Source organism: Chelonia mydas, chromosome 5 (assembly GCF_015237465.2).
Source record: "Chelonia mydas isolate rCheMyd1 chromosome 5, rCheMyd1.pri.v2, whole genome shotgun sequence".
Classification (NCBI taxonomy): domain Eukaryota; kingdom Metazoa; phylum Chordata; order Testudines; family Cheloniidae; genus Chelonia; species Chelonia mydas.
The window spans coordinates 40,599,730-40,614,589 of record NC_051245.2 but is presented as its reverse complement, the minus strand read 5'-3'; the positions used below and the strand labels follow the sequence as shown (position 1 = coordinate 40,614,589).

Sequence of the window (14,860 nt, the reverse complement as noted above, 5' to 3'; positions counted from 1 at the left end):
GAAGTTACTTGGAAGGATTAAAGAAAACTTATAAATCTGTCTGTATTCAGATGGGAGAAGAGACTATACATTTCCAGTCTGATTTTGCATATGCTTTTAAAATTGGTTCTGACCTTTTCAGGAACTGTCCATTAATTTTTTCTTTGTTTTGCTGGTTTAGGAGGGGTTAAACCATGTGCATTAAACTGCTTGGCTGAAGGTTACAATTTTTACACTGAACGTGCCCCTGCAGTAATAGATGGAACTCAGTGCAATGCTGATTCGCTGGATATCTGTATCAATGGAGAATGCAAGGTTGCATGTTTTAATAAACACTACATTTAGGGATTACTTCATATTGTCTAGTATTTATCAGCAGTAATTTTGTATAGCATTTTAGTTACAGTATTTTTTTTATACTAGATAAAAAAGGATTGTTGACAGTAAAAGTTAATTTCTTACATAAGCAGGGAGCCTGAGACAAGGGAAAGGAAGACTGCAGATATGAGGCAAATTACTATGAGTTGTAATAAGCTTTCATTAGAAATTGCCGCAGTCTTGTAATCAGGGCAGTCACCTCCAGAGCACCCCCTTATGGCCAGAGGTCATTCTGACACATCCTGCCTCTGTTTCCCCCTCTTCAAGGCCCCTTAAGAACTGCAGTCCACATTATTTAAAACATTCCATATCTCTCTCCCTTTAGGTGGGGAGCCCCCCAGCCCTTATTCCCAGAGCTGGGTTACACTTCAGCCACTATTCCCAGACTTTTCCTGACTGCAGCTCAGTCTCCAGGCTCTGACTTCCTCTTGCTCTAGCAGTCCTCCCAGCTGGGATACAACTCCCCTGGTCTGAGGATTATCCTTTCAGGAGTCTTTCCCCTTTCTCTGCAGCATCTACCATAGCTTCCTAACGTTTCCACCCTCCCTATATCTTTCTGCTGCCCTTTAGAGGGGAATCAGCTGTCCTCCATCAGGCCCCATCAAGACTGGTAACACAGCACAGATGGGCTGATGCAGTTCATTCATTAATTAGTGTTTGCTGGCCCTAGGCCTCCAACCCCTAAGGGGCAAACCATCCTATTGCAAGACTAAATTAGAATCCTTTATTTAGTCTCTTTTGGCTTCTCCTAATCTCTGGTGTCTGTTGGAGGACCAGTAACTGTAGGGACCAGTTGATGAAAAGCATGTGCTTAAATTCTTTGCTGAACTGAGGCCTTTTTGGAATGAACAGTAGTATAACCATAAATGTGGCAGTTAGTGCTTTGTTTCTTAAATATCATGTAACTTCTATGTTTCTTAAATATCATGTAACTTCCACATTTATGGTTATACTACTATTCATCAGGGGTGCCATTTCAGAAAAAAATGGGGGGAGGGGCAAAGTTATGTTAGAATATAGAATGTTATACAATGATATTATATCCTGCAAAATCTGAAGTGCAGGCAAAAAATGAAAGACCTAATGGAGCATATAGACCTATGAAAAATCTGTGGGGGCCCAGATTGCAAATGATGCCCCTGCTATTCATTCCAGTAAAACCTCAGTTCAGCAAAACACTTAAGCACATGCTTAATTTTAAGCATATGAGTAGTGCTATTGACTTAAAAAAACCCTGACTTCTTTGTGACTACTCACATGCTTAAAGTTAAGTGCAGTCTTAAGTGCTTTGTGGAACCAAGGCCTACAGATTTTTTTATGATTGAATCAAAAATGATGAGATCAAATTGTTTCTAACTAAGAAAGATGACACAATTAGCACCAAAGATTTGCCATGTGTTAGCAAACCAAATCACAGATCAGACAAAAAAAAATCACAATAAATACTATTTTAGTATGCTAAAAATATGTGAAGCTGCTAGAAAACAGCTAATACTTTTGATGATTATTTTAAAACTGACTATGCCAGATATTACACGTAATTCCACAAAAATGGGCCCTATCAGGATTAAAATACAAGGCAATGTATTTGATAAAACTGAAGTAAAATCTTTCACACAATTGTAAGAAAAATATAAATTAAAACTAGGAGGTTTGCATTTTCGTACAGTTAAGGTATTATTTAGTAAATGAGCAGAAATGGAGATTAGATTTGTTCCCAGCAGAGGACGACATAAGGAAACACAGGTTAGTCAGATCTCTGTTTTACTTTTTGTAACCAGTAAGAAAGTCAAAATTTATATGATTGTATTCATTTACCTAGGAGTGAAAACATTTTGAAACTTTAACTTCTGTGATCATATCTGTATTATTTATAAACAAGATGGTAGAAAATCATATTTTTGCCAGTATGTTCATGTGGCTGCCTTATGTTCTGTTTTGGAGATCATTTGATTCTTCTTTGTATTATACAATCATCTGAAGAAGTGTAAAGCTGCAGTTTTCCTCCTGTTCAGTTTGTCCTCTGTTATTAAGTTGTTCTATCCTTCCCAGCATATATTTTCTCCCATTCTCTGGCTGAGGTGAATCCTTAAATCATGCATAGATATCCCCTCTACATATCATACCACCTGTACATTTTAATAGCTCCCTTCTCTTCCTGACTCCTCACAGCAGTTCTTCCAATCCTATCAGTTGCTGTTTTCTTGGCATTTTATTTCCAGGTGGTAATGTGGGATAAAAGTATTTTTGTGTAACTAATGCTGGAGCTTGGGTGCAGGAGAGAATCAAGTCCAGATTATACAGAAGCTCTCTCTGCATCCAGCTCAGTCTTTCATTCTGCTTGAGTGTGCAGTGAACTCACATCTATAAGCTTTTATATGAGTTTGTTGTTATCAAAATAATTGTGATGTCACAAATTTAGCTGTATTACTTTTCTGCGGGACGTGAGAAGATGGTCTGTGAAGGTGTAAAGGTTTATAGAAACAAAAACACCACAAAACTTATTTTTAAGCAACCATTCAAGGGACACACAGAAAACAGTGTTTTGTTAGAGAAACCAAAGGTAGAGGAAAATTAGAACATTTGGGGTCACTGTCTAGATATTAAATAATAATTGTGTTAAGGTGTAGTACATTAATGTTTGTAAAATACTGTGACATTCTCCTATGAAAAGCATTATAGGAGCACAAATTATTTATTATATATAAACTAAATTTGCATCATCTCTGATTTCTGAGTCTCCTTTTCTGGTAAGTGAAAATACTCTTATGATATGGGCCACTCAAAGTGAGGTAGGCAAAGGGAGAACTAAATCTCAGATACTTAGGAAGAAATCTCTTGAGAAAATATTTAGTATTTTCAGGTAATGATCCAAGAAGCCTCCTGCCTGAAGTAATATTTGTTCTATCCTTATCTGTTCTCAGCATGTGGGTTGTGATAATATTTTGGGATCTGATGCAAAGGAAGACAGATGCCGTGTGTGTGGAGGAGATGGTAGCACATGTGAAGCCATTGAAGGTTTCTTCAATGATTCATTGCCCAGAGGAGGTAAGTGTGCAGATATAGATCACTCCCTATCCTGTGATTCACTGTATGAAGGTGGACTGTTGCACCCACATGGAACCTAACTGAAAGTTCAAAACATGGAAGAAAACATATTAGTATTTCACAGCCAATGTATAAATTAATCAGTGAATTCTGAAACATTTTATGAAGAACTTTGTTAATATGTAGAAAGGAGAAACTCATGGCTGCACGTTAAATTCTTGCTATTGTTTTTCACATTTGTCTCTGAGATTTAAAGAGTTCTCTGTTCTCTGGCATGAAAGGCAATGTTCAGGTACATTTGAATCGAAAGCATAATTTATTAATTTCTAGTTTCATCCAGGTAATAATAATAAATAAGGTTTACCTTTACATTTTAGGCTACATGGAAGTGATTCAAATTCCAAGAGGTTCCGTTCACATTGAAGTAAAAGAAGTGGCTATGTCAAAGAACTACATTGGTAAGAGCTGGTTTAAACACAAGAGCTTAATTAACTAGTAATATTTATAAAGTGTTTTGAAGATACTGGAGCAGATTCAATGGTCTGGCTAAGCTTTGCTGGGTACAGGACCAGGGGACGTAATATTATCCATCAATTTTAGGTACTTACATGCCCCCATAACCATAGTATCTGATTACCCCACAATCTGTAATGTACTTAACTTTACAATATTCCTGTGAGGTGGGGAAAGACTATTATCTCCATTTTACAGATGAGGAAACTGAGGCACAGAGAAGCTAAAATGACTTGCCCAAGGTCACACAGGAAGCCTGTGGTAGAGCAGGAAATTGAATTCAAGTCCCAAATTCCAGGCTGCATCCTTCCTCCCTTTAAAGGTGGCTTTAAACCTGCCTTGTACTCTTCTGATCTTGGGGTCAAACAAGTGCCAACCTGATCCATAGAGTAGGAACAGGCTTCATAAGGACAAAAGAGCAGGCATGGCTAGATGTTTCCCTAACCTGGTTTACATAACAGTCAGTTCACAAACATACAAGGCAACACATTTTTCAGTCAAAAGAAACTGATGAATTAGTTGTTCTAATGAACTGACAGTCCTAGAAGCTGTTATGTCCTAGAAGCTGCAGGTCCGCTGATTAGGCTGCTTTGTTGTCCCTTAGCCACAGGAATGCAAATATCTAGCAGTGCAAATGCTTGTGAAGAACTGTCTGTGATGTGTGCTAGATGGGAGTGTGGAGGGTAGCTAACCTCCTAGATAAATTAACCCCACCCATAGTTATTTGCTGTAGTGCTAGTATTGGATGTCTGCTTCCCTCTACCCCTGTAATTCAGCAGGATTGTCAGCCTCCTCCCTTTTAGGAGGAAGAGTTACATACTTAGCCCTAGCAATGAGGAATGCTTATTACACTTATTATACTACTTTCCTTCCTTTCTCCTCCCTCCTCCACCAAAAAGTTGTGTTGCTGGTGAAATAGCATCTATAGCTTATAACTGACATTTCAAGCAGAGAGACAGGGTGGATGAGTTAATATGTTTTATTGGACCAGCTTTGGTTGCTGAGAGAGACAAGGTGTCAAGCTTCTTCTGCCTGAAGCAGAGCTCTGTGTAAGCTCGAAAGTTTGTCTCTCTCACCAACAGAAGTTGGTCCAATAAAAGATATTACCTCACCCACTTTGTCTCTCTAATATCGTTGGACCGACATGGCTACAACAACACTGCATATTTCAAGCAGAGGAATGAAGGTCACAGGATATCCTGTCACAGCCATTTCATATTAAGAACCACATTTTCAAAGGGTCAGCTTTGTACCTGTAAAATCTGCACTCATGTTACTGCAATTACAATTGAGTACAAACCAGGTTCTTGCATCTCTAACTCCATGATTGAGGGTACATATCCGACAGAAGGGAAACTAGTTTTCTTAGCTACTGCAATTCATTTTGCAAATGCAAAATTGCACAGAACCTCATCTCTTCTGAAAAAAATTGTCTCATATGCAACAATGGGAAAATTATATGGAAAAATATATTTATTTTTATTGATAAATCTGTTTTAAAATCTGTTAGGAGAAAGCTTTCTGGTTTTATTTTTTTAAACAAATAAAAAAAATCCATATAAAATAGTTTGCAGAGAGGTTTATTTTAGTTCTTTGATGTTTGTGCAGTAGTTTTAAATGTTTTCATGTTTAAATGTCCTGTCTTGTTAATTTAACCTGACTGGATTTTTTGAAGTTAGAGTGGATAAAAATTAGGATTCCGGAAATTTAGTTTCTGCTGAGGCCAAATTCTGACCAATATTCTAATACCAAGCTTTAGTCTAATAATTTTTCATACACTTACTCAAAATAGATAACTAGCAAGAAGCCCTGCTCCCTTCCTCTAGTATTGTACAATAGCATGGTTTGTTCTCTCCTCTACCTGATGAGTTTGATGGTGGTTCAGCACAGTTTGGGAATTAATGGAAGTTTGTGAGGAGACTCTGGTCCCTTTCCTGGTGACACAGCACCATCAATCCCTTCCTGCTACATATCACTCTCTTTTCACATACATGTTTCCCTGGTATCAGTGCCCCATCACATACAGTCAGGAGTAAACCCAGGAACCCTAGAAGAGTGAAAGTTTGAGGACCAAATTCTTCTCTCAGTTACATGTGTAATTTCAGAGTAACTTCAATGAAGTCACTAGAGTGAGATTTATATTGAGGTATATTAGAACAAAATTTGGCCTGTGATGGTTACTTGTATAATTCCTCACTCTTGCAATCTATAAGACAAATCCTAAATTCTCTCCCTATTAAGGTCAATAGATGTTTTGTCTCAGTAAGGACTGACTAAGGATCCATGGCTTGGTCTTGAATTTTGCCAGTATCCACAAACTTTGGTTACAGAAGCAGATATGAATTCCAAAAAATCGAGTAGTCTTCTTTATTACCTTAACCAAAGAGATCATAGAGTCATAGAGTTTAAGGCCAGAAGGAATCACCAGATCATCTAGTCTGACCTCCAATGTATCACAGGCCACTAACACCACCAAGAACCCACTCGCTAAACCCAACAACCTACATTAGACTAAAGTATTACGGTCTACAGGAGACCAGACTACTATGTGCCTCAGGCAGAGAATAGGAGGGACCAAAGTACTTCAGTGCCTGAGGCCCCTGCAATGGCAGGGAAATGATTAAGTGAGACATACGCAGAGAATGCTGGCAAGTGACTTGCAGTCACGTGCTGCAGAGGAAGATTTAATCACCAAGGTCACTGCCAACCTGACGTGGGGGAAAGTTCCTTCCTGGCCCCACATATAGTGATCAGTTAGATCTTGAGCATGTGAGCAAGAACCAGCCAGCCAAGTACCTGAGAGAGAGAATGCTTAGTGCCACCTCAGAGCCAATAGTATACATACAAGAGCATTCAGAGTAAAGTCTGTAAGCTTCCCAAAGTCCATTTCATATTTTAGAAACCAAAAAAGGAATCTTTTTGATAAAGAAAAAGTCAAATATCTGCCCTTGAATAGAATCTGCAAGACTACCCTTAACAAACTGATGAAGATTATAAAAAAGCTAATAATATTTTATTTGTCCATCAAACTAAATTTTTATTTCAAGCTGCTTTAAATATGATTGCAGTCTTCTGAAATTTCCATAACCTGTTGAATCAGAAATAGATATGCAACCTGCAGTGCTGTTTTCATCACGTGCCATGTTGACAATGGCAGCTTAATAAATTATATTGGAAAAAGTAATAGCTTACCAGTGTTTGGTTTTCTAAATTTTATAGTTTGATTAAACTATTGGTATTTATTACTAATTTCTTGCTGATATAAATGATTTTCAGTTATTGATATTCATACAATTATTAAAATGTAAATATTCTGTATAACCGTAATAATGAACTCTGATTGAATTTGTATGTTCGCTTGGAGCAGCATAACCAACTGACTAGTTCTAAGACTCAATCTGAGAGCTGGTCACACTTTTGTGTTTGATTTAATACATAGCTATCTTCCATGCTACCTGACCTCAGAACAGAATCACTGAGAAATCATCTGGGAAATGTGCAGGGTTTTCTGATTTTGAACATTATTGTCTTTCTGCGTACATGCTTCTAAAGCAGAATACAAAGGGTCAAAGATAAGGAAGTAAGAATTGCTTGGGAACCAGCTTTGAAACTCATACTGCCTCTTCCTTGCTCCAACACACACACACTTTTATTGTGCCCACAAGGTTTGCATGTCCCACACTCCAAAAGGCAGGGGTATCACAATGTTGTTCAACTGAAGGGTACATTGCAACTCATACATTTAAGAGGTAAATCTAATTTGCATATAATGGAGCAGATTGCAGGTGTAGTACAGAGAGCACAGCCTATTGATACAAGTTCTAGCATGCACCACCATATCTCGATTTGCATGGCCTGTTCTTGCTGATACCTGTAGTCTCTGCAGATCACACCTGCCTACTGGAGATGATAGCCAAAGTCAGTATTGTAGATCTCCATGAGCCACACTTCGGTCATTCTGCCAAAAGGAAAAGTAGGTTTTAAACTACTTTGAAACCAGCAATATAGAACTAAAGTACACATACTTCTGTCACATTAGTAGTTTCATTTGCAATGGCTTCTCTATTATAAATGCTGCTTCCAATTTTTAGGTGGCTTGTATTTTTTTTTAAGCTTTAAAATCTGAAGAGGATGACTACTATATTAATGGTGCCTGGACTATTGACTGGCCTAGAAAATTTGATGTCGCTGGGACAGCTTTTCATTACAAGAGGCCAACAGAGGAACCTGAATCTTTGGAAGCTTTAGGCCCTACTTCAGAAAATCTCATAGTCATGGTAATGTTATAACGAATATATTTCTGAACTCAAACATGATTTTATGTTCCAAGTAACAGGAGGCAATAAACTGAGTAAAATTGCATGGAAAAGGAGTAGGACTTGCCTAGTTCTTGCACTTTGAGATACCCTCCCACTCACCTCTTTCTCTGCCCAAAACTGATGGGATAGCTATGGTGATAAGGAAGAGAGCTAACAACAAACTGTTGTACTGCCAGGAGATCTACAGAAAATATCAGAGAAAATCCCACACTCCTCAGGCCATAGTGGGGATCCCTCCTAGTTTCATTTGCTTCCTGGTCCTCACAGTAATGGCAACATAAATAGAAAACTGGATATATGGTGTGGTCACACCTATTGGTGGTGTATGAAAGTGTAAGGCAAGTTATATAACAATTTCATTGGACTGTATTCTGATGCCCTTATTCACAACAGGTAATACTTTACTCCAGAAGTAGCCCTGTTAATTTCAGTGGGTCTAATTATGGTGTGAGATATCATGGTCTGGCCCATAGTAAATTCCCTGACTGTGGACATACCTGGCCACGCTCCCAAGAATGTGACGCCCGTTTTGCCTTTGGTAGCTGTGGAGAGGCTAGAAGTGGTTATGTGGAGAGGAAGTGCCTACTGGATTAACTACTTTTCTCATCAGCTCAGCACCAGTAACTTCCCTACTGAAGATTATCCACCATTTTGCTCTCTCACAGAGGGGAGCATATGCCTCAAAATAATTTATAACTGGAGGCATGGTGAAGTGAGAAATATCTCTGAAACTCATCCAGGCTGCTTTTGTTAACATATACTGTAGATGTTAGCAGCAGCAATAAAAAAATGTCAGGTTGGAGATTCAGAGCTAGATTGCCTTGAAGGCACAGCACTGTATTGAGCAGGTGGCATGTGGAAGTACTGTGCTACAGCAGGAACCACAAGAAGAATTATTGATGGTTTCACCTGGTGATATGTGGTGTTGCACCTGCAGCAGGAGCTCTGCCAGTCTGTAAAAGGAACCAGTGTACACTCTTCCCATGTGCCCAGCCACACTACTGTCTTGTACTGTGAGTGTTGGGGAAATAGCTCCATCCTCCTGTGTCTCCCTATTGGAAGTTAGTGCCATTACTGATGCCAGCTTGGAGTATTATTGTAATATTGATATTGTGGTAGCATGTAGAAGCCCTAACCAGGTAAGGGTCTTATTAGTTACCCAGCCATGTTGTGGATAGTCCCAGCAAAAGAGCTCAAGATGGGGGTTTGAAGATTTTTGCACACCTACAAGGGTCAGCCACAATAAAGTCCCTTAATATTATCTGGTCTTGACACCTCCATGAAGTAATTTAACTTAATGAGGCCCAGAAGATTAGAATTGTTAATATGTCAGAAACAAATTTTGCTGTTAAGAAAAAAAAATGAAAGAAAAAAACTCACCTTACACAATGGAAAAAATCAGTGTGTGTGTGTGTTTTAAAAATTAGTCCAGATTTCTTTTGGGAATACCTGCAAGAACTATTGTGGCTTGCTTTATGACATTTTCCCCCTCTACAAGACATAATACATACCTAGATTAAATGTCATTGTAAATTGCTCTCTGCTTGCATATTTTAATAGTATAACTAGTTGTTTTCAACTGCAGATTCTGCTACAGGAACAGAATTTGGGGATAAGGTATAAATTCAATGTTCCCATCTCTCGTACTGGCAGTGGAGACAATGAAGTTGGCTTTGCATGGAATCACTTGCCTTGGTCAGAATGTTCTGCCACTTGTGCTGGAGGTAAGACACATATCAGGCAATCAAGCTGAAGGGTCAGTTGAATTACAAAATATACATTGCCTCATATTTGTTTAGGTAACTAATTGAAAACATTTATTTCAGGTCTGCTTCAAGCCTTAATTTAGTGAAAGAAAGTTTATTTTGATTATCACATTGTATTTTGTTTATTTTCAACTTCATGTAATTTGTACAGATTTGTTGATTAAATACAGTACTTCTTGGCACAGTGAGTGTCTGTCGGCTGGTGCTTCTCCTGAGACTCTCTTGAAGCTGGCATGCTAGCTTTTCACAGGAGCTTTCTTGATAAAAGACATCTGAAGTTTTAAGTAAGGAAATAAACAAGACTCAGAAGGCAAATATAAGGTATCTGTAACAAAGGGAAGAGGAATGTAGTTCATATGATCTTAGGCAGGCCCTCCTATCCTCCAACCACCAAAGTTAAGGATGCATACTGGCAGCTTTTCAGTAGTAGATATTTCACTACTGGATGATACTTCCCAGCCCATAGCAGTATCTGAGATTCATTGGCTATTGGCAGTGGTGGGGGATTTGTGGGTTGTCCCATGTGAGTTCATCATGGGTGCCTTTTGCCCACAATTTACTGTATTCCTAATCCTCCTCCCTCTAGTGGCCACCAATGCAATTCTTTACCTCTGGCTGGGAAAGCAGGACAGTTGGCTTCCTTCAAAGCCAACACCATTGCTGCTGCATGGACTGGTGAGTAGAAGTGCTGTGTGAGCAGCATCTTTCTTCTCTCTGGAGACTAAATTCATCGCCTCCACCACACACATCAGTTTCAGAAGACAAGAGAATAAGATTTTTAAATCCATCCCTGGACCTTGGTAGTGTATGTCCCTATATCAAGGGAAATGCTTCATTTTAATTTAAGGGTGACTAATACTGGGAGGAGGGGGGAATTTTTTTTAAATTGAACTCAAATCCAAGTACTTAAGTTCCTTTTCTTGCTAATCAAGGTTTTTGTATTTAGAGCTTTCTCCCTCACAGTATCATTCTGCTAGATCCTGAGGTAGTTATTATTACTTGTTTATTGTTTACATTCCAACAGTATGCTCAGCATTGCACAGGACACAAAGAAAGCTACAGATCCTCTCCTGTGGTGCTAACTAGAAAAATATTTGAGACAAAAATACACTGGAAGATCTAGAGGATGGTGCTAACGTACTGTCTTTTTTATTGTTCGTTTGTCATGGGGTTTTTTATTGCATAATAGGTGAGTGACAGAATTTTTAGTGATCTGCATTAGCATTTGTGAGTCTTGTAGAAGAATTAAGTTTTAAGGAGGAAGTTCAAAGAAAGAGGTAGAATACCTATCTCATTAGGATAGAAAAGCAGTTCCAAGCATTAGGAGGCAGCAAGTGATGGCAAATCCTACGTTTATGACATAGTGAATGAAATCCTGGCCCTACTGAAGTCATTGGCAAAACTCTCATTGACTTCAGGAGGGCCAAGATTTCACTCCAGAGCCTTTTGTCATGGAAATGATTGTAATGTCACAAATTCATTACTATATGGGAGCAAGAGATTGGCTGTGAAGGAGCAAATCTTTGTTTAATTAATGATGCTAAAATATTAGTATTTAATCTGTAAACAATGTATGAAAAATTGAAAAGTAAATGAATTGATTATGGATGTGAAAGTTTACCTTAACACAAAAGTCTCTTTTTAAGTAGTTAATGGTGACTACAACCAGACTCTTCTCTCTCCATTCTTTCAGTTTAATGTGAGAAAGTGCTGTAGTGACTGATTTTCTTTAAGGAAATGAGGACCCTGTTCAGGGAATAATTGTTTCACTGTAGCTATAATTCATATAGAAACTATCTGCTTTTCCCATGTGAATTGTTTTTTACTGCAGTTTATGAAACACCTTTTGCTATACACCAATAGAAGACAGGGTTACTCAATTAAAAAAAAGAGGCTGAATCAGGGAAAAAGAGAAGAGAGGGAGATATTGTAACTGGAAAAAATAGGCTGGAAAAAAAAGGAAGTATGGAAAAATCCTAGAAACACTATGTGGCTTTGGTTATTTTATAGAATTCATTGTCTCGTGCAACCTTAATTTGGCCTATTGTGTGTATTCGTTATAATATAGTCTTTAATTAACATGATCTTGTGCCATTTTTTCCACAGGATTCTTTCCTCGTTCAGTGTATAGGGTAGACAGTGCTCAGTTAACAAGCAGCTATTCAATATTTTGTTTTATCCTCATTGTTCAGTGTGTGGCCCTAGTCTTTTTTACTGCACACTATTCAAACCCTGTTATGATGACCAAATTATAAATTTCCTCATAGGCTTTTCTATGGCACTCATCATTATGGTATGTGAGTGATTCAAACCCATGAATTAATATTCACAAAAACCCCATGAGGAAAGGAGGAGGTATTATATCCATTTTAAAGATGGGGAGTTGAGGCACAGAGAGATTAAGGTCAAAAGTATCCTCTATTTCTGGGTTCCCAATTTGAGATGCCTAGGACCTGATTTTTCAGAGTACTTAGCATTATATAGCACTTTATATACTGAAGCACATGGACTTCAGTTGCAGTTGTGTGTGCTCAGAACTTCTGCAAATCGGGCCCCAGGATCTCGTGTTGGGCACCCAGAAAATGAAGGACACACAATTGGTGACCACCTCTGACTTGCCCAGCATCATATAGCAACTCTGTGGCAGAGGCAGGGATGGAATCCAATTCTCCAGGCCCCCATTCAACTGTCTTAATCACAAGACCCTTCTTTCTGTTCCAGAAAGGAACCCTCTACCTAATTTACTACATACCTTCCAATCTCTGAATAAAGGAGGCAGGGGTCTTACAGACAACAGCCTGCTTTACAACACAACCCCAATTCATCCCCAGAGCAGATCCATCCTGTGTACTGAATAAGGAAGGCGTCCTGTGGAAAAAAGGCATGTGATGCTATAATTAAAGACCGTATCATCATGGATACACACAAGGGAGCTGAGTTATGGTTACAAAAGCTTTTATTCCCTCCACATTTGAATCAGATAGCTTCCTCCATTATGTGGGTGCCAGCAGGGGATATCATTGACAGCACAAGAGAGACAAGCTCCCTGGTCTCAGTTTCATTGCATTGTCCTACCTTGGCCCAGAGCATCAGTGAAGGAGCGAACCGGGCAGGTGGGGGGGCCTTGGGAAGGAAGGAGTGAGTGGTGGGCAGGAAGGCATCAGGGGAAGGGGTAGAGAGGCGCGAGAGTGGGGGAGCCTAGGGAAAGGGAGGAAAGGTGGCCAAGGCTTAAAGCCATCTTTACACTCCTCCAAGTCTGGGAGTATAAATTAGAGCAGGGTGCTTTAATTTACACAAGCTGGTAACAGTCCCCTGTGGGCATTATGTAGCCAAGGATTGCTGGAGCACAAGGCGCTCCGGCCACACCTCCAATATGCCCTGTATGCTAAAGCCGTGATTTTCAACCTGTGGTCCATGAACCCCAGGGGTTCCACAGACTATGTCTAAGATTTCCAAAGGAGTCTGCACCTCCATTTAAATTTTGTAGGGGTCCACAAATTAAAATAGATTGAAAACCACTGTGCTAAAGGGGCTGGTATAGAGCTAACTCAGGGGTGGCCAACCTGAGCTTGAGAAGGAGCCAGAATTTACCAATGAACATTGCCAAGGAGCTGCAGTAATATGTCAGCAGTCCCCCATCCACTACCGCACTCCAGCTCCCAGTGCGTCCCACCCACTGGCAGCCCCACCAGTCAGTGCCTCCCCTCTCTCCCCATGCCTCCTGGCCGCCACAATCAGCTGTTTCGCACTGCGCAGGAGGCTCTGGTGAGGCGGGGGAAGGAGCGAGCGCATGGCAGGCTCAGGGGCAGGGGAAGGGTGGAGTGGTGGCAGGACCTGGGGCAGAGCAGGGGGGTGAGCAGTGAGCACACCACAGCACATTGGAAAGTTAGCATCTTTTGCTCCAGCCTCAGAGTCAGCGCCTATGCAAGGAGCCGCATATTACCTCTGAAGAGCCGCATGCGGCTCTGGAGCCACAGGTTGGCCACCCCTGAGCTGACTGTATGCCAGCCAGGAATTATCCCATGCCAAGGGAATCTCCAGATGCCTTATGAGGGTGGCTTTCCAGAATGGTACAAAGGACCCAGAGTGAGTCCTGAGGTTATGGCCTATGAAATGTGTATACTTAACACCTATCATTCATAAATACTCCTAGGCGAAGGTTGCATGAATCATTTAAAGTTGAACTGGATAAAACACTAAAGGATATACTGTAGGAAACAATCTTGGAATACCTCTTACAACTTTTTTATCTCTAATTTTCCTCTTTGAATTGCTGCTGTGGTCCAAAACACTTGTTTGCTCGGTGACGTAGACAATGCTGCTGGTTAGAATAGATTACTTGGAGTCAAGAGTCTCAGCTCAGTGTGTTTAACGTTGGCAAATAATGCAACCTTCCCATTCATTAGGGTGGGTAGGGTGGGATGGCTAATTAATGCTTACGTGCTGTGAGATTCTAGAATGAAAGATGTTAAGGATTATGATTTTTTTCAAGGATCTTAGAATCCAAAAACCAGGACGCAAACAGCAAAAATTAGTGAATAGAGGCTTTTCTGCTTATATTTATTCTAATATATACCATACAAATGGCCCATGTTCTATATGTGCTTTGATGTCATTCACCTTTTAGAAATTCCAGTCAAACCTTAGATAAAGGTGATTGTGTCTTTGTTATGATGGCCTCAGGTGTGGAACGAGCTCCTCTATGACGTCCATTTTAGCCCATTCATTACACAGTTAAATAACATCTTTAAACATTTTTTTCAAGGGTTTTGTTGGTTTCATATTTAGAATTTTTCTGTGTAGGATTCTGTTTATCTTCTTTGGGACTAGTCCTTCAAACGCTTTCTTTGTTGGGCA

The 14,860-nt window shown here is 39.7% G+C and overlaps 1 protein-coding gene across 4 annotated transcripts in view; it reads left to right on the top strand.

Moving 5' to 3' along the window:
* The window catches only part of ADAMTS6 (ADAM metallopeptidase with thrombospondin type 1 motif 6), a 319,882-nt gene that overhangs the window by 237,689 nt on the left and 67,333 nt on the right, over positions 1-14,860 (top strand). For all 4 annotated transcript variants that reach the window (XM_007058991.4, XM_043546883.1, XM_037902909.2 and 1 more), the window contains 5 exons: positions 161-294; positions 3,282-3,405; positions 3,783-3,863; positions 8,032-8,195; positions 9,823-9,961. In XM_007058991.4, the coding sequence (XP_007059053.2) occupies positions 161-294; positions 3,282-3,405; positions 3,783-3,863; positions 8,032-8,195; positions 9,823-9,961 (642 nt within the window). The remainder of the gene's footprint in view (positions 1-160; positions 295-3,281; positions 3,406-3,782; positions 3,864-8,031; positions 8,196-9,822; positions 9,962-14,860) is intronic.